Below are 25,189 nucleotides of genomic sequence, written 5' to 3'. Positions count from 1 at the left end.
AATAATAGTGACGGAGGGATATGTGCGGCAGCAGATGGCGGTGATGCGGTTTGCAGGGATCACCTTGTTAAATGCGAGCAACCGGCAACTGTTAGTTAGTCGGGTTGTGTGAGAAGAGGTTGCTGTGTTCTGTTAGAACAGTGGTATTATAACAGGTAATCGTATATAGTTATTTTGTATGTATCTTATATGATTTATAAAAAAAGTATTATGGCTGTGACGTATCTAATCCGTTATATGCAAATAGATTTAACTGTACATAAAGATAATGGTGGTGTTCTATTTTATTTTTATGGGTTGAAGTGTGTTAAATGTGTCAACCTACTTATTTTATTATGTGTGTGACCAGTGATGCTAATTATTTTGACACTGCTTTATTCTGTTTTTTTAGGTTAGGGTACTACGTATATATGAAAGGGTGCATAAAAAAATAACTATCGAATACGTCCTGAATTAAATGCAGTATTCCCTTTTATTAATCTGAGACTGTCCACGTTTGTTGTATGGTTTTTTTTTTTTTTTTCCGATTTAACCATCAATTTTGTTTGCCACACCCCTTTTCCTTAAGTCAGTTGATTTGACATTTGCACAAATCCCTTGTACCTAGCTGGCTTTGAAGCTTTTCTTTTTGTTTTACAGCTACGTTGGTTATCATTTATGTTTCTGATTTAAATGAACATGATGAAGGCCTTGTATAAATAAAACAAGACATATTTCCAATAGTTTAATAAACTGACGTAGACATTGTATAAATTCCCTGAATTATAATTAATGCTTTAATCTTTCAGGGGGGATGGTGTATTTACTCCAGCAAGAGTTAAATCTACTAAGTAATGTGAGAAGAATCTTATCACATTTGGGTGTTCTATATTCAGTAACTTGTCAGAGGATGCTATATCTGTCCTAGTGTGTTCATGAAGGTCACGTCTGGGGAGTTATCTTAATCTATAGACTTTATTTTTATTATAGCTGGTGTATTGGTGAGAAAAAAAAAATATATATATATATATATATACACTAGGCAGCCTGTAATTTTATGTGAAGCTTGGATACTAACTTTCATTTTTATTGGTCATTTACAATAATGCTCTTTCATGACATTGCTACTAAAGGTCATACTGTTAAAATTAATGCTTTACATGTGATCATCCCTTTGTCAGAGTATAATGCAGACTCTGGTCCTAAACGTGTTCTCTTGCTCTATCAAACTTCCTGTATTCTGTAAAACAGATTAGTTGAGTAATATCCCGTTAGCCAATACTGTGTGGGAAGGTTATACTGCATTGGCTACACTTCTATCATAATGTGACTAGTGGCATTGCTGCTATGGAGATGAGCAGATCTCTCTCTCTTCTCTCCTCCCCCTGATGGAAATTCCCAATGCTGCAACACAATCTGCCAATGAAACTTCTAACCTTCAAAGTATGTGTACTAAGGTCTAAATATCTATTGAAATGCATATGGTTACTCTTGCTCATTGTGTAAAGTCACTATAATATCCACATGGGCAATGTTTTATCGTTTCTGGAGAAGACAAATTATGACTAGTGAACTTTGAGCTAGCATTTTAATGAGATACTGTTTACTACAGGGAAAAAAGAGGGTTACTGGGTAGCATAATGTGTGTATATTGCAATTTTCCCCACCAGAGAGTAACCATCTTATAGAGATGATTTTTTTTTTTTTTTTTTTTTTTTTTTTTTTAAAAGATAAAATCCTTCCTCCTTTCATATAACCATAACTAATTTTGATGTAACCAGTCAGTTTATAGCAAATTCCCTAGGCATTAAAGGGTCATTATAGTGGGGAAATATGCTCTTTATTTAGTGTCATTTTAACACTTGTGATTCTGCGACACTGCAAATGCTGTTAAACCCCCATTACTCAGGAGCTGCAGCTAACCCAGGCTGGATCAACGACAGTCATGTGTTGCTCCTGAATAGTAGTCGCTAGTGTTAATAACATGCATCAGCGAGTCAGAGCATGTCTTTTTCCTCCTATAATGGCCCTTAAAGCTGCTGATTCATCCATCGCATGGTACAGGCTTTTCAATCAAATGGAAGAGACTATATTTTTAACTTATTACACTGAGATAGATCTGGCAAATCCTGTCGTTTTTTTTTTTTTTTTTCCCCGAAGTTCATTTTTAAAGAACACTAATCTGGCAATATGTGAACAATCTTTTAACTTGACACCATCAAACTGGTACATGGTTTGCTGAGGTGTGCAGTCAACAAAGCTGTAGGTTTAGCTGTGCAGTTTTCATGACTTGCTTATTCTCTCCATCTGACGTGCTGCGTGTTCTGTTGCACGTAGGGTCCTGAGCTAGTAGACTGAGGGAGGTGCCAGAATCAGGTTATGTGGAGGATGGCAGTCTGCTAATGTTGGAGGAAATGCAAATATGTGGGTATTAGAAATGCTAAATATGACATTTAGTTCTAATTTAAACTGGTAAATGTAATATGGCATAGAGTTCTTACACTTTGTACTAATTTGCTGTAAAGCAGTCAAGGCTGAAGTTTTTACTAGTTTTTCATTAGACTCCCCAAGAAAGATTTCCTTCTTTAAAAAAAAAAGTGTATGCCAAAAGAATAAAAACCATGAATATTTAAAGGGACACTGAACCCACATTTTCTTTCGTAATTCAGAGCATGCAACTTTCTAACTTACTCCTATTATTACATTTTCTTCATTCTCTTGGTATCTTTATTTGAAATGTAAGTTTAGATGCCGGCCCATTTTTGGTGAACAACCTGGGTTGTCCTTGCTGATTGGTGGATAAATTCATCCACCAATAAAGTGCTGTCCAGAGTACTGAACTAAAAAAAAGCTTAGATGCCTTTTTTAAATATAGCAAGAAATTAGAAAGTTGCTTAAAATTGCATGCTCTCAATCACAAAAGAGAAAATTTGGGTTCAGTGTCCCTTTAATTCTTTCGTAGTTTACATGTGTTTTTTATCAACCTTATTCCAGTCTTAATACCAAAAAGACCATTGCCTTAGAGAACACACCTGACAAGATGTTAAAGGGACATGAAACCCAACATTTTTCTTTCATGATTCAGAGAATACAATTTTAAACATTTCAATTTACTTCTATTATCTAATTTGATTCATCCTTTATCTATCCTTTGTTGAAGATATAGCAATGTACATGGGTGAGCCAATCACACGAGGCATCTATGAGCAGCCACCAATCAGAAGATACTGAGCATATCTAGATATGCTTTACAACAAAGGATATCAAGAGAATAAAGCACATTAGATAATATAAGTAAATTGGAAAGTTGTTTAACATGGCATGCTCTTTCTAAATCATGAAAGAAAAAATGTGGGTTTTTATGTCCCTTTAACTAGCTGCAAAGAGCAAGAAATGTCTTCATTGGTTATGGATTTCCTTGAAGCAGAGAAAAGATAATTAGTAGGCTGTTAAGACCCAACACTACTGAGAAGTTGCTGTAATGCAGTGTTAAAGGGTGCTTATTATAGTCTGTGTGTCTGGGGATTATATATGTTTGTGTTGTGTATACAGTAGAAGGACTTTACGTGTGTTTATATTAAAAATATACACTCACAGGTAAAGACCTCCTCAGGGGACTGCACAGCCCAAGCATAAAATGGACTTCCATGTCTTTTTAGGGATAAGCTGCTTAGCGGGTGTGGGCTTTTGGTTCGCCCCCAGTTGTATTGTAATCGAATTCCAGAACTGAACCAGCCTTTACCTCTCGTAATGTCTCAGTTGAAGCTTCCTATTCATAGATTTAAAGGGATGTTAAACACTGCTTGAATTATGTATTCAGGGTAAAGTTAATATCCATAAAGTAGTGGGTGCTGCCATATTGTAACTTATGCTAGGTTTTCTGCTGAGGCCCATTGGGGAATGGTTATAAATGGCTTACTAGAGTGTGGAATATAGCTGTGTCTGCACTACCATGTTTAAAGGGACAGTCAACACCAGAATTTGTTTTTTAAAAAGAAAGATAATCCCTTTATTACCCATTCCCCAGTTTTGCATAACCAACACAGTTATAATAATACACGTTTTACCTCTATCTTGTATCTAAGCTTCTGCTGACTGCCTCCTTATTTCAGTTCTTTTGACAGACATGCAGTTTAGCCAATTAGTGCTCACTCCTGGTCACTTTAAATGCATGAGCTCAATGTTATCTATATGAAACATGTGAACTAATGCCCTCTAGTGGTCAATGTATTCAGATTAGAGGCAATCTTCAAGGTCTAAGAAATTAGTAGGGATGCACCGAAATTTCGGCCGCAGAAAGTTTCGGCCGAAAATGGCATTTTTGGCTATTTCGGTTTTCGTTTTTTTTGCCTGTTTCGGTAAAATTATTGTGTAGCATATTTCAAATTTGATGCTAGCCTAGAGCTGCTGTTTAAGTTTATTACTTCACTTACTGTTCTGCATACAATGAGTTTTCTAGGATCATACTTTATTTGGATAATTGGTAAAAAAAAACATGTTAAATATGATTGTTACATAGTACTAAATGAAGAATAAAACAGTATATTGATAATTCTAATTGTTTTAAGTAGGGATGCACAATAATTTTCGTCGAAAATGGCATTTTTTTTTTCCTTGGTAAAATTATTGTGTAGCATATTTTAAGATATTTTTGTCCTATTTTAGTGTGTTACTTTCAATAAAAGTGTGGGCTTTTTTTATTGGCTCTAATTATGCAAAAAAAACTATAAAAAAAATTTGAAAAAATACATTTTCGCTATCAGTTTCGGTTTTCGGCCGAGTGCATCCTGGATTTTCGGTTTCGGTCCAGAATTTCCATTTCGGTGCATCACTAGAAATTGGCATATGAACCTCCTAGTTTTAGCTTTCAACTAAGAATACCAAGAGAACAAAGCAAAATTGGTGATAAAAGTAAATTGGGAAGTTGTTTAAAATTGCATGCCCTATTTAAAACAGAAGTGTGGTTTTTTTTTTTTTTTTTTTTTTTTTACTTGACTGTCCCTTTAACTAGAATTGGCAAGCCCACAATATTTAGCATTAAATTCTAGGAAAGGAGAACAAAAATAATGAAACTGCTACAAATTTGTTTAATTGCATGTAACTAAACCATTTGCATTAACTTGGTGTTTAATGTCACTTTTTAATTCTCTCCTAGTTCACCATGTCGAAGACACAAATATCATCTGAGGCAGGAAGTGCCTTCATCCAGACGCAGCAGCTACATGCAGCAATGGCTGACACCTTCCTGGACCACATGTGCCGCTTGGACATTGACTCTGAGCCCATTGTTGCACGCAATACTGGAATCATCTGCACTATTGGTAGGTATGGATACTGATGCTCGACGGTATATGGAACACAAATGTTCAGACAGAGCATAATTTATGTGTTTTCAATTTTACTTCCGTTATCAAATTTGCTTTATTTCCATTGTGTCCTCTGAATAAATACCTAGGCAGGGGTCAGAGAATGAACTTTTTTTTTTTTTTTTTTTTTAATAAAAGTAAATTAGAAGGTTGTTTAAAACCTACATGCTCCATCTGTATCATGAGAGATCTGTGTTTATGTATATATGTGTGTTTGCCCTTTTAAATATTCCTCACAATGGATTATCTACTTCTAGCTCTCTGGACTAGAGAATGAAAGTGTTAATTCCTCAGTATATATTGCACAGTAGTGATACAGCCTATTTATTGCGTTGCTCAATATGAGGGCTTTTATTTGACAGGCCCAGCATCTCGGTCTGTAGAAATGCTAAAGGAAATGATCAAATCTGGCATGAATGTGGCTCGTCTTAACTTCTCCCATGGGACACATGAGGTAAGTCTTTTGTTCACAACTATAAAATTATGATGGTAGGTTGTGGTGTTTTGTGTAGGGTTTTTTTTTTTTTTTTTTTCTCAATCTAAATTTTAAGATTTAGGCATCTGAAAGGGACAGAGCACCACTCAAAGATTATCCTACATGGGACAGTAGAGCTATTAATCAATTGAACAAAATAATTTTCTTAATCAAAACAAGTGTTACTCCCCCTACCCACCTTCATCTGAAAATGTAACTAGCTTGTAATTAACTAATGGAGAAAAGAAGCCAAGGTGTGACTAAAGGAACATTAAACACCAATTGTAACCTGCATGAATGTTGTAATAAATCCAGATTTATTTTGTCAAATGAGCATATCTTTTATTTCTCTTTACTGATTTCCCTGTTTCCCAGAACAAACAACCCTTGCTAACAATCACAAACTAAATGCATACATGGCACAAACGGTTTGCTTAATTAGGCAAATACTGCTTTGTAATTTCCATATATTAGCTAAAGTGTGTGTAGTATGCCCACAAAGATCTAAAACTGATAATAGGGATGCACCGAAATGAAAATTCTAGACCGAAACCGATACAAAAAACGAAAACCAAAAATGCCATTTTCGGCCGAAACTTTCTGCGGCCGAAATTTCGGTGCATCCCTACTGATAATCCACATTAAGAGCAAATGACTACAGAAAATGTGGGGTTAAATATGTTGCAGAAAATTATCTAAAAGTATTAACCCAAACCCCAGAGTGGAACAAGTGCAAGCTTACAGATGTTCTGTATTAAAACAAAATTATGTATATTGCAACAATGTTTCATGTTCAATCAAACATTTTTATGCGCTGAGTTTATAAGTGAAACTTAGAGGCACTAAACCTTGCAAATGTTAAATAATTCTGCACATAGTGCAGAATTATATAACATTAGCTTAGCGCCAGCTTTGTAAATCAAAGGGTTAGATAGTTTACAACGAAAACGGAACTCCATTCCTGGCTCTACTGAGCTGGTCTGTTTACTAGTCACAGCGTGCCTGATCGCGCTATTAAACTCAATGTAGCTCAATGATCCTCTTCATTTAAATAGTCGCACCTCTAACTATTATGATAGACTAGAGAAATAATACTACATCAATAAAGGACTTGTAGTTTTTATGTATTTCTCCAAGAACAGGTTAGTTTTAGATGGTGCCACTGCATAAAACAAATCTAATGAATATAAACTATACATTACTGATATGGAACATTGTTTTTATATTCAATGAACTGCATTTAATTTTTTTAAGAAAGTTTTAAGAGCAACCAAATAAAAACATACATACTTTGCAAAGTTCAATTAGTCAGTATTTTTAGAACCACATTGGGTCATTTTCAGCGGGCACAAGCTGCTAATGTAATTTCCCATAAAATCAACTGGGCTTGACATTTATACCCCCCTAGCGAAGTAATACCTATGTTTGGTAACGGAAGGGGGGGGGGGGGGAGGTAGTTAAGGTCTGAGTGTAGTTTGGTATGTTAACTAGCGCTGGGCCTTATGTTACCTTGATCCAAAAGAGTTTAAATTAGTGAACTATTAGGATACATCTCTGGGGGCGCTATATAACAAATGAGTGTTTAAAAGTAATGTCTAGGGCTTGAAACTTTGGTTTTTGATAGTGTGTATGCACATATAGGGAGGCAAGCTTTCTGAGATAATATGCCAACTCAGGGGTAACTACTAAAGCATTAAAGGTCAGTCAGAGGGTCTACTTTTCCCGCTGTCATGGGAGACCAAATCTCCCTTACAACCCACAAGGTCACTGTCAGATTAATCAGTCGGTAATTCATTTTCATCAGGCATTAATGATACTAATCCACCCGACAGACAACGAGATATATTTACTTCATTCTCAGCCCCACCTGTGAGCTTAGACAAGCAAAATGAGTATTTCAATATAATGGATACTGCCCCCATTACAGCAAGATATATCTCTTTAAATTTCTTCATGACCCTATGGGATAACCAATGTAGCTTGCTCTAGTTCAAAAGTCATGAATAAAACTATTTATAAAGCAACTGACCTAAGATACATCAGAACAAAAGTACGTGAATATGCAAGCAAATAGAGAAGCACAGTTTTAAACAGCATAAACTTATGTTCCCAACTTAGCCATATAGCAATTATCATCAGAAGCAAGATCTCTGATCTGGGCAAGCACTGATCGCCAATGTAGTTCTTTAGCATCTGAGATGGGAATGTCCAACAGAGCTAAGGTTGACAGGTAAACCTATCCAATTCTAAGTCGAAAAGACAGCGTCCTGACTATACTGGATCTGAAACCTCCACACAAATGACCATCCCCGGGGCCTGCGATACCATCGGAAAGACATGCCATTTAAACAGTAATAAGTATCACCCAATCTTTCCACCGTGACCGACACTAGCCCCATAGCTAAAAATGTTAGTTCGGGGGGCTCAGTCACTACCGTGAAAGTCGGCCGCCTCACCAGGGTCAAACAGGCAATATGCTCCTATGTCCTCAAGGTAGGGTTTGGCCTCGCTAGATAACTGAGATGTCTGGGTCCATGACATCAACGATGGCATTGTGATGTAGCTCCCGATATGTGACATTCTTATAGCTTCTTTCAGCAAGATCGGTAACGCAGGGGCTAGCTGAATCTTGTGAACTGACCCCAGGATCAGTGCCAGGTCCATCAGATTTGATGTACAGCCGGGGCAACTGTAGTGAGCATTTCAGAGGTTGCTCTAACTATGTAGTTCCCGACTCTAGGCCCTTCAAAGTTTTTTTCCGGATTCTCTGCTGATTTTAATGTGTAGATTGATGACTATTTAACCCAGAGTACCGGCGTGAGTATCAAGGGCTCTGAATAAGGCTGCCACCTAAGGCCTCAATATTCCAGATCAGGGCTAAGACTGCATAAATACAGTATACCTTTTGTATTTTCTAGTTCAGCAGGCTTTGGTTGTGTCAAACAATATGGTACCAAGTATGTTTTCTGATTTCATTGATAACTGGCAGATTATCAAACTTAGTCTTGAGACCTCTGAGTTTGCATCCTCTTAGGGCGCTGCCTGGACACACGTGCCCCCCCCCCCCTTTTTTTTATGTCAAAGATTACATATGGCATTTCATTAGCTAAGTTGTACCATCTCTTTAATGGTACTTGAGTGGACTAAGATCCACCTCATATGGGTCTTGTTAAAACTTGTTTCATAAGTGGAACAATGATAATTCTTTATATAGCACCAACCTATGTGCTGTCCCTGGGCCCAGAGGCAGAACTTTTCTTCACTTTCTGCGATGAGTTTTTTTTTTTTTTGGTCATTTTTTAAATAAAATCCAATTTTAAATTGGGTATTTAAACTAAAGCACCAGTTACATTGCAATGTGTTGGTTAACTGAAACATAAAGCAATTTTTTGTTATTCAATACTTGTAAGATTCAAGACAGAATTTGACAAATACGGGAGGAATTGAGGGCCCTATTCCTGTGGGAACTTACTCTAGAAGGGTGATAGAGGCAGAGAGGACTGCAAGGGTGACAATGAGAATACAGATTTAGATGAGGACAATTATTAGCTAAGTGGAATTCATTTGTTACTGAGTTGGTTGGTAGGTTTCCCTGAACAAAACTTCTCTAGGGAGTATTTGACAGAAGGCATATTAGGGGAATGGCTTGACAGTGCAAGGAAGTGTGTTCCAGAGGGTTGGTGCTGCATGGGAAGAGGTTAAAATAGAACATGCAAGGAGTCAGTCGCTGTATCTTAGGGGGCAGGCTGGAGTATAATAGTTTAGTAGGGAGCGGCGTTAAGTGCTTTGTGGGTCAGGGTAAGAGTGTTTGAATTTTTTTTTAATTTTGCTGTGAATGGGGACCCAGTAAAGGGACACAGATGCAGCAAATACAGTGGCTTAACAGGAAAGGTGGATTAACCTGGCAGACATTTTAGGCTGGACTGAAGGCAGGGGAGGAAGGCCAGTGAGTAAGTTTTATTGCAGTAGCAGAGTTGGGACATTAAAAGGAGGTGTGTTATTTATTTTTTTTTTCCCTCCCCCCCCCCATTTCTACCTCCATTAAAATTCTATAAACCCGGGAAGAGTCCACAGCTACATTCATTACTTTTGGGAAATGCAGACACCCCAGCCAAAGGCTTAAATACCTTCATCCCCCAGTCTGTCTTTGCCTTTTGTTACAGGAGGTTGGCAGAGAAGTGTAAAGTTAGAGAGTCTCTCATGGAGAGTAGTACTCTTCGCAATGGGACTGGAGTTTTAAGTAATCCTGTCAGCCTCTTAGTGAGAGCATGGATGATAGTCTGGAGATGCAGAAAGTTTTCCTGTGAACCCATCCCGACTCATAACAGCTCCTTGGTAATCAGCGTTGACGCGTTTTGCTGCCTGCCTTTCTTCACTTACGTCCATGAGGCCCATTTATCAAGCTCCGAACAGAGCTTACAGGCCATGTTTCTGGCGCGTCTTCAGACTCGCCAGAAACGCAAGTTATGGATCAGCTGTCTAAAGACCGCCGCTCCATAACCCTGCCTGCTCTGAGGCGGACAGATTGCCACAATTCAACCCAATCGGGTTGATTGACACCCCCCTGCTGGCAGCCAATTGGCAGGGGGCAGCATTGCATCAGCTGCTCACAAGAGCTTCTGGTGCAATGCTGAATACGGAGAGCGTATTGCTTTCTGCATTCAGCTATGTCTGACATTTAAAAAAAATAGGCACTCATGTCAGAAGCGATGCTACTATCTGTCACACTTGAAGGGCCATTCTACTGTTCCACGGTGCAGATTCCGGTAAGATCATTTTATTTTGATATGTTAATGAAAGAAGGTAGGGTCCCAGTGGGACTCTTAACTAAATAAGGAATCGTTAGTTAATATCTCCTGAGAGGGGGGGTTATTGAACAGGGGCAACTTTAATTATGTTTATGTAGTTTTATCTGCTAATGTGTAGCAATACCTAGGCTTTCGGGAACATAACGGCCTTATTTCAGTGACGCGATCTCTCAAGATGGTGCGGTTACATTTCTCACTTCTGTATGTTGACTGTGTGTGACAGTCTAAGGCTTGTCAGTTGTCTGGTTCACAGGAGGTGGTGAGTGCTCCAGCCATTGGGGGTGTAAAGAGGGTGCCAGTCAGTTTTTGCCATTTCTGTAATCCTAAAACTATGGAGGATTCTGATGTTAGACACAGATGTCTCCGATACGGAGAATGTGTCTTGTGAAGAATATGAGATGGCCTGGGTAATCAATGCCCATCAGTTATGTTCCCATTGCCGTTCTAGAGTACTCTCTTCTCCCGAACCAGGGAGCTTGAAGGTGGATGGCTCAATGCACTCTGAGGTTTCCATGTCCCGTGAGGCGTGTGCCCCAGACCCTTTCTCGGCTACGCAAACAGGTGTCCCTATGGCCTTTACTTTTTCTCTGGAGGGTGGCTTGTTTCCTCCAGAGGTTACGGCACGGTTCTGCATGGCCATTTCTATAGCGTTGACTAAAATATTTCACTTGAGAGATAAATAAGATACTGTCCGTGTTCTGCTAACCATGGCCCGTCAGGCGTGTGATCACCTAATTCAGTTCGGCTTTCTGAGGAAGCGCTGGCCTCTGAGGCTTTTGGGGCCAGGGTCCTTTTTTGTTGATCCGGCAAAGGATGATTTTGTCTTCCGTTATAGGCTGGCACGTCTGTGTTCTACTAAGGCATGTTTTGCAATGGTGGAGGATCCCGATCCGAGGCGCTGGATGGCAAATTGGATACGACGTTTGGGGGAGCAGCCAATCTCCTTTATGTCACTTTTTTTTTTTTTTTAATCCCCCTGAGTTCTGAGCTTGGGTGACTGGGCCTCTGATCAGCTGGCCCTGTTGGTGTCCTCATTCAACTTGGGCGTTCACCCGATGGGTGTTCCCATTAATTTTATTTTCAATCCGGATGGATGTGTTAATTTTTTTTTTCTTAAGCTCATGTCTGATTTTTGTTTTTGAGAACTTGCAATTTTGTGGGCACTTCCTCGGAAGTCGCGCACTTTTTGAATAGAATTAGGTTTTTCTAGTTCATTTATGGATCATTCGGGTAGAATTTTCTTGGGCAGTTCTGGAGTGTCCTTATACCAGTCAGATACTGGTCGGACGCTTTTCGGCTGTTACCTGGATTCATGTCACCCTTGTGGTGCTGTTTTAATCCTGTCGGATTCTGAATGTCACTTGACCTATTGCTCTGGGCTCGGATTCTATCGAAGTATGAGGCATACTGTTTAAATATAACCCCTCTGACTTTTTTTTGTTTCTTTTTAGGAAGAGCGATCCTTCAAGGATCTCTGGCTGTTGTCTCTTCCCTATTATACCCTTTGTCTGACCACAGTCTTACCGTTTGGGTGTTTCTGCGTCCTTGTTGCAACTCTAGCCTTGGGGCTTAACGGTTAAGAGTCGAGTTCGGTTACAGACGGTCGCCCTTCTGGGGTCAGGTAGTTGACCATTTATCCTCAATGTTCCGTTAGGGCTTCGTGGAGGGTGCCTTACGTCTTATGGCAAGCAAGGTACAGGGTTCTCATTCACCTTCAGGTGCTACCTTGCCAGTGTGTAACTCATGTTAACACCTGTCTACGAGATTTCCTTGCGATCCAAGTCAAATTCTTTAACTGTTCAGCAGCTCTTTCAGACTCTTGGGTTTGAGGCTGTTGCTAGATCGCCAAGTCTACGGTCTTTAGCTGGTGCGCTCCTAATAGTAGGGTGCAGCTTAGGGTTGCTCTGGAACTTTGATCTTTTGACCAATTCTGGTTTTCGAGGACCCTGGCCAAGGTCCATGTCTCCTTAGATGGGTGTGGACAGTTCAGTCTCACCTTAGGTGTTTGTGGTCCTGTGTGCTTCTCTCACAGGAGGGTGGGGTTTTGTTCTTAGTGGGAGATGCCTATCTGCCTGTGGCTTAGGCTCTAGGTCTTTTTGATGGGTCCCTACTGGTCTTCTGGCGCTTTTGATGTTCCTGTAGACTCCAGGTGTCAACTGGGTAGGTGGGGTCTATGGTAGGGTGGATGTGTGTATTTGGGTTTTTTTTTTTTTTTTTTTTTTTTTTTTTTATTAGGCCCTTTATGTTTCTAGTGAGTTAGTAGCGTCCAGGGAGGCTATCGTAAGACAAGCATGGGTTGTTTATGTTGAGCCGTGTGGAATGATCCTTTGGATTTTTCCTGGGAATCTGTTCTCCCCTTTGGGGGCAGATAGCAGTCCTTTGTATTGCGGCCAGGTACCTTCATGGGAGTTGTCCTGCAGGGCTGACTTCTCGGAAGCTGTTTGGGCTCGACGGACTCTGGCACTGAGTGGTCTCTAGTTCGGCTTTCCTGGCGGTGTAACTAATGTGCAGTTACCTGGGCTTCGGGTTTTCACCAGTGTCGGGTAATTCAGGCTATGGTGCCTTTCGTAAGGGGCCGCCTTTTGTACACATCCGTTGTTTGCATTCGGTGTCCTAGCTTGGGTATTTCCCAAAAGTAATGAATACAGCTGTGGAGTCTTCCCGTTAGAAGAAAAACATAAATTGTGATTCCCTGATTTTCTTTTCTTCTGATGGGAAGAGTTCACAGCTCCCACTTGTGTGTTTTTATCTGAGGCTGCTGTAATTTTTTTTGTTCTTCTGGCACCACTTTATTTTTTTTTTTTTTTTTTTTTTTTTCAAAGAATGAAAGTGATGCACCTTAGTGTGGTTTGTTTTTTATTTATTTTTGAAAATGTTGTCCTTGTTGCTCCTATTTATCCAAAAACTTCTTATGTATCAAATGCTATAAACGTTTAAAGGGACACTGTACCCAAAAATTTTCTTTTGTGATTCAGAGCATGCAATTTTAAGCAACTTTCTAATTTACTGCTATTTTTCTTCGTTCTCTTGCTATCTTTATATGAAAAAAAGGCATCTAAGCTTTTTTTTCTTGGTTCAGCAGTTCATTGGTGGATAAATTCATCCACCAATCAGCAAGAACAACCTAGGTTGTTCACCAAAAATGGGCCGGCATCTAAACTTACATTCTTGCATTTCAAATAAAGATACCAAGAGAATAAAGAACATTTGATAATAGGAGTAAATTAGAAAGTTGCTTAAAATTGCATGCTCTATCTGAATCACAAAAGAGATTTTTTTGGGTACAGTGTCCCTTTAAGTTATGGATTCTTTATATGCACATCTGTTAGCTGGTCTTAGGTTGGATTGCTCACTTACTGATGAAAACAAATCCCACAGGGATATATTTTTGAAACTTAAATATGCCTTTAATTTCTTAGGGGCAAGAAAACTGGACTGGTATGTCCAAAGGTGTTTGCAAGGTTTCTACATTCTTTGCTCCTAGCAGCTGTACATGTAATGTTGGTGCACAAATTCAATCCCTCATCTGCAGTAGTTTGTAATAAAATATAATTCTCGTTTCTTGGCTTTAGCTGCCCTGAACTAACCTAAAGCTTCTAGAGCTATTGTATAACTATATGTATGCACACAAGTCATGTTGCTGCTGCCAGCACTAAATGTTTAATTTCTTCTGTACTTTAATTGTGCCAAGACTGGTTTCCCGCAATGCTATTGGCTGAGGTGGAAACGTCACCTCTCTGCCAAAGAGCGTTCTGCCGGTCGGTTGCCTTAGCAGCTCAGTGAAGGCGGTCGCTTGGAACAAATAAAGTAGCTTTCAGCATGAATCTTATAATTCATGAATGAAAGTCCTCTATTTGTTCCAATGGTAGATCCTAGCATTTCAGAAACTAGAATTTACCATCACTAACTGATATAATTCATATTTCTTGGTAGTGAGTCCACAAACCTGCTTAATATTCCTTGTGGCAGCAGTTCTAGTTTGCACCTCCTTTACTCTTTCTTACTTTCTTACTACTTCCTCATATTATTGGCTATAACTAATACTGGGAGGATTGGGGAACTAGAAAGGATATTACTACTTTTGTTGTAGTCTTTGCCTCCACCTGGTGGCCAGGAGAAACTTATAAACAACTGTTTTTTTCCTTTCCCTTTTACAGTACCATGCTGGCACCATAAAAAATGTTAGGGAAGCTACAGAAAGCCTTGCATCAAACCCCATACATTACCGACCTGTGGCTGTTGCGCTGGATACAAAGGGACCAGAAATCCGTACTGGCCTTATTAAAGGGGTGAGTGACCTACATGCTCAGTAGGATTCTTCTAACTTTTCTCTGGGGTGTTTGGTTATTACACTATATATATTTTTTATTTTTTATTCCCCCCCTCCCTAGAGTGGCACAGCAGAGGTAGAGCTAAAGAAGGGAGGAGTCTTGCGCCTGACATTGGATGATGCATTCCAGGAAAACTGTGATGAAAATGTTCTATGGGTTGATTACAAAAACCTTCCAAAGGTGGTTGAGCCTGGCAGCAAAATCTATGTGGATGATGGGCTTATATCCCTGATGGTTAAGGAAATTGGTAGGTGCATTAGAAGGCTTTTTGACCTACCTAGTTGCTCTTTTCCTGAACACTTCAGTCCCCCCCAGCCAGAATGTATGGTGTATATCACGATTTTCCTTTCCCAAAAATTAAATCTCTCATTAAACCATTTGGAATGTGACCCGCCTGATTTTGTTTTTGCTTCAAATCTATCAACAATAGTATAGAATCATTTTGGGTTTTAATATATGGCTAGAATATTTTGTTAAGTACATGCTCACACCACCTCTTCAGATAAATTGTGGAAAATTCACCCTTGCTGCACATTATGCTCCAATACACTCTCGCACACAGAAGGTTAACTCCATAAATTGGTGTGCAATAAGTGTGACACTGAGTGAGCCAGATGAGTTTAGTTGAATCGTAACTTTCTCAATCACTCCTGTCCATGCAGAGTAAGGGGACATATTATGCCCACATCACATGAGGAATATTCAAATCATTGCTCAACAGTGCATGGATACTTTGTACACAACCTGGTAACCTGATTTCATGAATGGTTAATCTGACCATTAAAAGTAAAAGAAAAGATGCAATAAGATGATCAATACTCTCATACTAATAGCTTCTGTGCACAATCTAATTCATCAAAATGCACTAAAAGTACAAAAGATGCACAAATTCTTTCAAAATAATTATGTACATATCTCTATATCTTTCAAATGTTACAAAAACACAACTATCTTTTAGGGACGTTTGTTTGTCCCACGTACTTATTGCACCCCGTACAGGTAAATAAATAACTTATTTTATTTTGCTATCATTCTGAGATATAGATATATATTCTATCTATTACCCAAATGTAGCATATGAACAGGATTTACACTGCCTGCTTGCACATTTAAAGAAGCCAGAGTTTTTAGTAAATTGCTTCCTCTGTGGGCAACAGACAACTTAGTCTCTCTTCCCACCCCCCCCAAGGTTTTAGCTCTTCTATCAAAACCACATCTTTATTCCAGTACAATTTTTTTTTCATATTGACAATGCTCTTTTTAATCACATTGACTTTTACTCTTTGCTATATGTTCTAATAAAGGTGTGTGGTGATTTTTTTTTTTTTTTTTTTTTAAGACCGCTCAAATTGTTAGATATATATATAAAAATTATTATACCCTTATGCTAAAAATCTTAGTCACATCTGCTGCGTGGGCCTCATATCTCTCCTGTAATGTACAGCTTTTATTGACATGCATAGAATAGTGCCTTTGATATCCCTTCTATTTTGTGTCTAGGATGACATGAATTTGCATTAAAGGGACTGTCTACACCAGAATTTTTGTTTAAAAAGATAGATAATCCCTTTTATGACCCATTCCCCAGTTGTGCATAACCAACACAATTATATTAATGTTTTACCTGTGTGATTACCTTGCATCTAAGCCACTGCAGACTGCCCCCTTATCTCAGTGCTTTTGACAGACATGCTTTTTAGCCAATCAGTGCAGACTCCTAAACTGCACATGAGTGAGCACAATGTTATCTATGACACACATGAACTAGTACTGTTTAACTGTTAAAAACTTTCAAAATGCTCTGAGTTAAGAGGTGGTTTTGAATGGTTTAGAAATCAATTTGAGCCTACCTAGGTTTAGCTTTTCAAAAATACCCCCAAGGGAACAAAGCAAATTTAATGATAAAATTCAATTGCAAAGTTTGTTTAAAATGTCATGCCCTATCTGAATCAGGAAAGTTTTAATTTTGACTAGACTGTCCCTTTAAGTAAGGTGCCTAGTTGCTGTGGGTTTTCTATATAGTTATACCTCCAACCCCATGTCCAGCAACATATTTAAGACTTCTATAGAATAGATAATGTCTTAGCTGATTTTAATTTGGATTTCACAATGAATACAGTAAATTTCTTCTATATGAAATTTAATATCTCCTCACTGCAGTTCCGCACGAACAATAGGTATATTATACGGCATTGTATGTCTGACAGACTGAATTAGTTTAGCCATTGTGTTTTTATTAAAGTGGCTTATGCACTATTTGATGGGGGTGTACAAAAATTCAAACCATATAATTCTCCGATTCTGTTCTATTCAAGAGCATGTCTGTTCTGGATTGTATCTCAGAGCTTTCTCCCCCTATTAGTCCCTATAGGTTTCGGCTTTCTCAAACCCTGAAATTACTGATTCCATAGAAAAATGACACTTTATTTGGTGGTAGTGCACTTTTAATAGTGAGATTTTTATATTTTCCCATCCATTAATATATTGGTTAGATTCAAACTTTAATGTATTCATGATCTGTTTGCTTCTCAGGTCCAGACTATTGCATTACAGAGGTGGAGAATGGTGGGTCTCTTGGCAGTAAGAAGGGGGTTAACCTACCTGGAGCAGCTGTGGACTTGCCTGCTGTGTCTTCAAAGGATATCCAAGACTTGCAATTTGGGGTGGCGCAAGGAGTTGACATGGTGTTTGCTTCCTTTATCCGCAAGGCATCAGATGTGAATGCAGTTAGAGAAGTTTTAGGGGAGAAAGGCAAGAACATAAAGATTATCAGCAAGATTGAGAACCATGAGGGAGTACGCAGGTAATTGAAAGTTTAAGTGATTCTTTAAAAGTGTGTGTCTTTGGAAATGTTAAAGGGATATTAAAGTGAAGGCCAATTCTGATGAATTGTGTCAGATTTGTAATAATCCTATTAAAAGCAAGGGCATTTTGAAGAAAAACAAGTGAAATGTCATTTTTTATTAATTAAATACTTGCCTATTAATCCTGACAGCCGCTGTAGCACTTCCTCCGCCTGTCGCAAGACCTCATCACAGGTCCAAAATGATGAAGCCCAATTTGTCATTTTGGACGTATGAAGAGGCTTCCGACGGCTGGGGGAAACGCTGGAGCGGCTGTGAAGATTAAAAGGTAAGTATTTAATTCATAAAAATTGACATTTCACTCGTTTTCTTTAAAGTGCCCTTGTTTTTAATAGGATTATTAAAAACTGGGCACCGATTCATTGACCTTTGCTTTAAACTGCTCAGTTAGTAAAAACAAATGTTAAGGGTTATGAAACTCAAATGTTCTTGTGATTCAGACCAAACATAACATTTTAAAGTTTCTAATTTACTTACTATATATTCTTAATTCCCATGATATTCTGTGTTTAAGAGATGCCTAGGTAGGTGACTGGAGCACTACATGGCAGGAAATAGTGCTGCCATCTAGTGCGCTTGCAAATGGGATAACATTCTTGAAAAAACTGATGCAATATATTGTGATCCAGAAATGGGCTAGCTCCTAAATATACTTCAGTGCTTTTCAACAAGATACCAAGAAAATGAAGAAAAATTAATTTAAATTTAGATGTTTAAAATGTAATATCTGAGTCACAAAAGAGAAACTTTGCAGTTTGGCATTCATATCCCATTAAATCGTATAGAGAACTTAAACTTTCTTTTCTTGCAAGACAAGAACTTAGAATTTCTCTTTGTAGCCACTGCACTCGGAGATAAAGTTCCAAAAATGTCTAAAGTTTCATCCAGACAGACTGTCTCTCTAGCATTATCTGAATAGTAGATGAGCCTTCCTGTAGAGACCATAGCCTCCTTATAGGGCTTTAACAGTAAATAATGGACACTGCAGAAATTAAGTAAAAAAAAAATTGTAAAATTGTTTTATTGAAATAAAAAAATATATATATATACTTTATGGAAATCATTGCAATACGTATTCATCAATTTAAAAACTAAGATTGTATCATGTTTTTATGTAGTAAATACATTGTATGCATATTTACACATGAACCATAGCCTGGCTGGTAGCCTTGTTTTTGTCCTTTGTACAGGTTTGATGAAATCCTAGAGGCTAGTGATGGCATCATGGTAGCTCGTGGTGACCTTGGCATTGAGATCCCTGGAGAGAAGGTGTTTCTTGCTCAAAAGATGATGATTGGACGATGCAACCGTGCTGGAAAACCTGTGATTTGTGCCACACAGGTACTGCTTCATCTAAGCCACATGAAACAAAAGTCCTAGGAAAATAACGTGTTCAAATATTTATAGTAATTTTCAAAACATTGTTTTCAGTCTATTTTCATTTCTGCTAAAATGAGACCATTCTGTTAGTGAACTTTCAAATTTAATCTAGCATGTCAAACTACAATCCAGCTCATTTAGCAAAAGACTGAACACATATCTTAATGCGTACTGACAGTCTATCATTTCAGATGTTGGAAAGCATGATTAAAAAACCACGGCCAACCCGTGCTGAAGGCAGTGATGTAGCTAATGCAGTTTTGGATGGGGCAGATTGCATTATGCTGTCTGGTGAGACAGCCAAGGGAGACTACCCATTGGAAGCCGTTCGCATGCAACATGCTGTGAGTACCAACTGAACAAATATTTACTCTATGTACCTCTTCATATGGTTGTTTGGTAACTTTTTAGATAAACTTTTTCTATGTTTTTCCCTAAAGTATGTTTGTAAAATTATTATAAATTTAATGTATTATATATTAAGCATCATATGTGCACATAGTAGTTGAGGTGATATATTTATATGAAAGGCTGTCCTGTGTAGATTGCAACTTCTGGATATGATTGACATGAGCTGCTGCCATGCCTGCTCTATAATATGCCTGAGCAATACTAGCAGTGCAATGTAGACGCCGTTAACAGCGCAAGCTATTTGCTGCTTTCCTTATGCGCTTTTCCCCATCCCCCTCCCCATTCTTGCTTTTCTATGCCTGCAATCTTTATGCATTAGTTGTGTTTTGGTTTGGGGGAGGTTTTTTTTTGGTTTTTCCTGGAAGCTGTCAGACTTTAAGCAGTGCTCTGCCTAAATCGGCCTGAGCACGTTCCATTCTGTGCCGTTTTTGTTTTATGACCATTCATGAGGCAGTGTGCTGACATAAGCAGTCAGATCTGCAATAATGCATGAGTAATGAGTCTAACAATGTAGCCAGCAAGACTGGATCTTTGATTTGGCACAGTATGGGTTTGGCTTTGGGGGGAGGGGGGGTTAAATCCACAGTTTTTTGCTAAATTTAATAACTTGAGTTTTGTATCTAAGCTCATTGTTTTCCATAAAAACTAGCCTGAGTTGACGAACCTTGTCCTCAGCGCTAATAAAGTACATAGACCTGTAAGTGCTTACTTGCAGAGCCGTTGAAACATCCAAGTATGCTGTGATTTATGTAGTTTTGCTAATATAACTGAGGCAGTGGGCTGTATATGGCGCAGATTTTATACAAATCTAACTGTTTTACAGCTTAAATATGCTACTATGTAGCTCTAAGCAACACTAAACCTAAAACATTTAAAATCCTAGGAAGCAATGCACTTGGTAACATGCATGTATTAGTAGCTAACACTTCCAAAAAACCCAATGGGATCTAAAATATAATAAATAAAAAAAAAAAACTGTCGGCACTTGCCACGCAAATGGTCTTAAAGCTTAAGAGGGGATCTAACAGTAAGTTAGCAGTCAAAATGCAATTTAATTATAAGTGCATTGCTTTCTGTGCTCATTTTAAAGAGGTAAAAATTTAAATGGAAGCATCTTTTTCAATCTGCTTCTAGTGTGGGGGAAACTATAGCAGCAGCATCCAGGCTCCAAGATCTAGCAGTGGTGTATATTGTTTTAAGACTTAAAGGGACATAAAATCAAATTGTGACAGTTTTGTCTTCTCCTCCTCCCCCCCCCATATCTCAGAAGGCATAATAATAATTTTCTCTTGGTATCCTTTTGAAAGAGCAACATTGCACTAGGAGTAGTGCATTGCTGCTTATGAGCCTACCTAGGTATGCCCTTCAACAAAGGATATGAAGCGAGAATGCAAAAAGTTAAAAAACTACCTAAATCATGAATTTAATTTTTTACTTTCCTGTCTCTTTAATTTCATACTTGTTACCACTGACTCTGAGAACTGTCATGTTTGAATACTGGTGCAAAGGACCTCATGGCATGCTGCTGAAAACCCATAATCCCATTTTTGCTTAAAAAAAATAAAATAAACTAACACACCCATACACATGACCTTTCTATCACTAAGTGTGTGGTGTGGGTTTGTTTTTTTTTGTTTTTTTTAAATATAATCATCCTTAATCACCAGACTTCTACACCCCCCCCCCCCCCCCCCCACGGTACCTATTACATGCCACAAGTTTTAAAACTTTCTATATGATTTTGCATCAAAATCCAGTAGTAAAACAGGACAGAGGCACAATGTAACCCTACAGTGTGCCTCTCCTGTGTTTTCTCTACAGTAGTTATCCAAACAATGTGATCTTATTGTGGCGAAGATTCTACTTTACTTTGCCAGACTAGTGGTTACAATTATAATATCAATTGTCTAGGATATTTTTTTTTGGGGGGGGGGGGGTCGTGTTGCCTGGTGAATAAGTGTTACCATATGCCTTTTAGTTATCTTTCCTCTTCACCTGCTGTTCTATTTCCTAACTTTCCAGTATTACTCTAACCTATGTTCCCAAAAGCCTGTTGTGGAGAATCACCCTACTTTTTATTTTCTTTCTTTGGTCTGTCCCTTTTTCATTCCTTTCCCTGGTTCCTCCTTTCCTTCCCTCTGGCCTGCAGATTGCTCTGGAGGCCGAGGCTGCAGTTTTCCATCGCCAGCTCTTCGATGAACTTTTCCGTCTTACATCTAGCTCCAGGGAACCAGCAGAAGCAATGGCTGTAGGCGCAGTCGAGGCCTCTTTTAAATGCTTAGCAAGAGCGCTCATAGTGCTGACAGAATCTGGCAGGTAGGGCTCAGCCTGCGTCCCTTTCTTTATGCTTCTAACGTGCAGCGACTTCTTCTTGTGCTCCCCTGAGTTGAGACAGGTCAAAGGTCAACATGAAATGAATGTGAGCAATGTTTAATAGGTGAGGTAGGGCCTTTTCAGAAGAAAACTGACATGTCTCCCATCCCATCCTCTCCCTCCTCTAATCACCCCTTGATCCTACTTCCCATAACTGGACATTTGTGGCCCACACCACTACTGGTAGATCGCTCGAGAAGCAGAAGCGGCTATTTATCACCGACAGTTATTTGAAGAGCTGAGGCGAGTTTCCCCTCTTACCCGTGATCCTACAGAGGCTACAGCAGTTGGAGCAGTGGAGGCATCATTCAAATGCTCCAGTGGAGCCATCATCGTGCTAACAAAATCTGGCAGGTAGGAGGGTGGATATTAGAGATTATTGCACTAGATTTTGGATAAGGGCTGTGACAGGTAACTGGTTAAACTAACTAGCAAATGGTTAATATGATGCCCCAAGGCAGAACATACAGTGATCTGAGATGTCGTCGCAGAAAATGCAGCATGTCTGCAGAAAGAACAGAACACATGCAGGAACTTTTAGCGCTTGAACTTTTTAGTGTTGCTCCACATTAGACAGCTCCTCAAACAGAGCTGTGCTCTGGTTGCAGTGTGTAAGTTTCCTTATCACAGTGCATCCAGAGCAAAGTGCTGTTTGAACTGAGCATTCAAATATGCAGTAGCAATGCAAAAGCAGCAGCACATTGCTTGTTGACTAGCTCTCAGATTTTTTTTCAAACCCCCCCCCCCTCTAGCCTTTCCCAGTCTGCAAAGCTATTCTGAATGTAAGACGTTAGTATGAGCATTGCATCTTTTATAACTATTTCTATGTTAGACCAAGAGAAAAGGAAACAGATTTATTAGACATTTTTAAAATGTGTTTTTTTTTTTTTTGTATGCAGCTAATTTGCAATGAAACTATATTATAAAGCATTAAATTGCTTTAGTCTTCAGTTAACCAACGCATTGCAGTTGAAGTGGTGCCTTACTGTAACTGTCTAATTTAAAATTTAATTGTATTTTTAAAAATGACCTGCAGAAAAATTCACTAAAATATCTCATTTCAGAAAGTGAAGAAAAGTTCTGCCTCTGGGAATAGATCTACTTTGTTAGTAGTAGAGCGTTTACTGTAATTATTTGCAGTGCAAGTGTGCTGCTCTTGTTACAAATGACCTTTTTATGTTTTCTGCCTGACCTTTACTTAATGTTATTTATAGTTGAGTGATTTCTATTACAAGCCTCTCTACTCCCTGTTACATAGATCCTTGCAACATTAATTTTAATCTGGTTTATTATATCCATTCCTGTCAAACTGTCCTTTGATATCCTGCCCTTAATCTCTGCAGGTCTGCCCATCTGGTTTCACGATACAGACCACGTGCTCCCATAATTGCTGTGACACGTAATGCACAGACTGCCCGCCAAGCACATCTTTATCGTGGTATCTTCCCAGTGCTGTACAAAGAGCCTGTGCATAAGGCCTGGGCCGAAGATGTAGATCTCAGAGTTAACTTTGCCATGGATATTGGTAAGGGACTGTGACTCTTTAATGTGCAAAATATAATTGTGCTTCATAATTGTGAAATCTGTAAACGTGTGCAATTGTTACTCTACGTCATTTAGCCCGTTCTGGTGATAAACGTAATCTTCTAGTTTATAGATAATTCGGCTTTGCTAGAAGTAAATACTGTAGAATATAAATTGATGTCTAAAAAATTTTTTTGTATTATCTGCTCTGACACAATTTAATTTTATTTTTTTTTGACCATAGGGCAGTGAACTATTAGTCTTGGCTTAGCTTATGTAGTTAGGGCTTATATATTTTCTTTTGTGCTATGGCTTGTAAATAGCCACCAATCGCTAGCTCCTAGTAATGTAGAATATGTACCAAGAGAATGAAGTAAATGGGGGAAATAGAAGTGAATTTAAGGGCCTTACAATTACATTTTAGTTATGCATGATTAAGCAAAGCACACAGACTTTTGTATATAAGTCTTAGATTAAAAAAACACGTGCTTAGATTATTTTTTTTATTTTTTTAAAAATGGGTTTTATCAATATGCAACTTTATACTAATTTTTATACTTTAAGCATACAACTGACTTATGGTAAAAACAAGGCAAGGTTGTGTTCATAGCTAGGTAGCTTTATTGATGGGCAATTCTAACTGAAAACATAACCAGTTGTAAACCCAGTAGGAGTTCACACAACTTGTTTAGAAATAAATGGTGTTCATTTAAAACAAAAGGTGTGTAGTAAGTAAAATGTTTGTGTCTATAGCAAACCTGCACAGTTCTTTTCTAACTTCCTCTCTCTTTTTCTATAGGTAAAGCGCGTGGCTTCTTCAAGACTGGCGACATAGTAATTGTCTTAACAGGCTGGCAGCCAGGCTCTGGTTTCACCAACACCATGCGGGTTGTTCCAGTTCCTTAAACCAGGCACTATCTAACCCCTCTTCTCTCTCCCTTCCCCCTGTTATCTGCACTTAGATCTATTTCCCCTTAACAGATGTAAACACTTGCAGATTTCCATTTCTGTATGTGGAACTTGGGGAGATGGAAGCATTTGTTGTATGCAGCAGTGCACTTTTTGCTGCTCATTACAATAGCTAGTCTACACAATGCTGCTCACTCCTTTCTTTGGGGGTGAAAGAAATGTTTAATGCTGCTTGTCAACACTCCGCAAATGTGTCCCCTGAGTACATGTTAAGTATGTTTCCTGTCTGGGCAGCTATATATTGCGTGTGCAGCTAGGACTGTCATCTTCCTGACTGTTGGTTTAGTGTTGAATAAAATGTTAAACAAGTTGTTTGTGGTGGTTGATTATAAAGCTCTGCAATAATGATAAACAGTGCGTTTATGAAATCACAATGCTACAATCAAGATATTAATCTTTATAACTAATTTGAGAAGATCCTGCTCCAAAGAGCGCACACTATAGACATTTGGAGATGAATAAGACTGTTGGGGTTGCTTCATGAGCTTGAAGTGTTGGAAACAGGCTTCATACTAGGTTTGGGTTTTGTGGGGAAGAAGCTTACTACCCCAACCCATTTAAAAAAATAAAATAAAAAAATAAATAAAAAACCTTTCCATCTTAATGTGAGCAGAGTCCACTGCTTCATTCCTTACTTGTGGGAATACAGAACCTGGCCACCAGGAGGAGGCAAAGACACCCCAGCCAAAGGCTTAAATACCTCCCCCCC

General features: G+C 38.6%; 1 protein-coding gene across 2 annotated transcripts; it reads left to right on the top strand.

Annotated features, from left to right (window-relative positions):
* Positions 1–24,790, top strand: PKM (pyruvate kinase M1/2). Of its 2 annotated transcripts, none has more exons than XM_053717309.1 (11): positions 1–155; positions 5,135–5,300; positions 5,708–5,799; positions 14,786–14,917; positions 15,020–15,206; positions 17,492–17,762; positions 19,014–19,164; positions 19,395–19,547; positions 22,175–22,341; positions 23,331–23,512; positions 24,311–24,790. In XM_053717309.1, the coding sequence occupies exons 2-11, from the start codon at positions 5,141–5,143 to the stop codon at positions 24,415–24,417; spliced, it is 1,602 nt and encodes a 533-aa protein (XP_053573284.1). In that variant the 5' UTR covers positions 1–155; positions 5,135–5,140; the 3' UTR covers positions 24,418–24,790. The 2 variants fall into 2 exon arrangements, with proteins under 2 accessions (XP_053573284.1, XP_053573285.1); XM_053717310.1 differs by lacking the exon at positions 22,175–22,341 and adding an exon at positions 21,764–21,930.
* Positions 24,791–25,189: the final 399 nt, after the last annotated feature.

Source organism: Bombina bombina, chromosome 6 (assembly GCF_027579735.1).
Source record: "Bombina bombina isolate aBomBom1 chromosome 6, aBomBom1.pri, whole genome shotgun sequence".
Taxonomy (NCBI): domain Eukaryota; kingdom Metazoa; phylum Chordata; class Amphibia; order Anura; family Bombinatoridae; genus Bombina; species Bombina bombina.
Note: the sequence above shows the minus strand (reverse complement) of the source record. Positions and strands in the feature narration are given on the sequence as shown.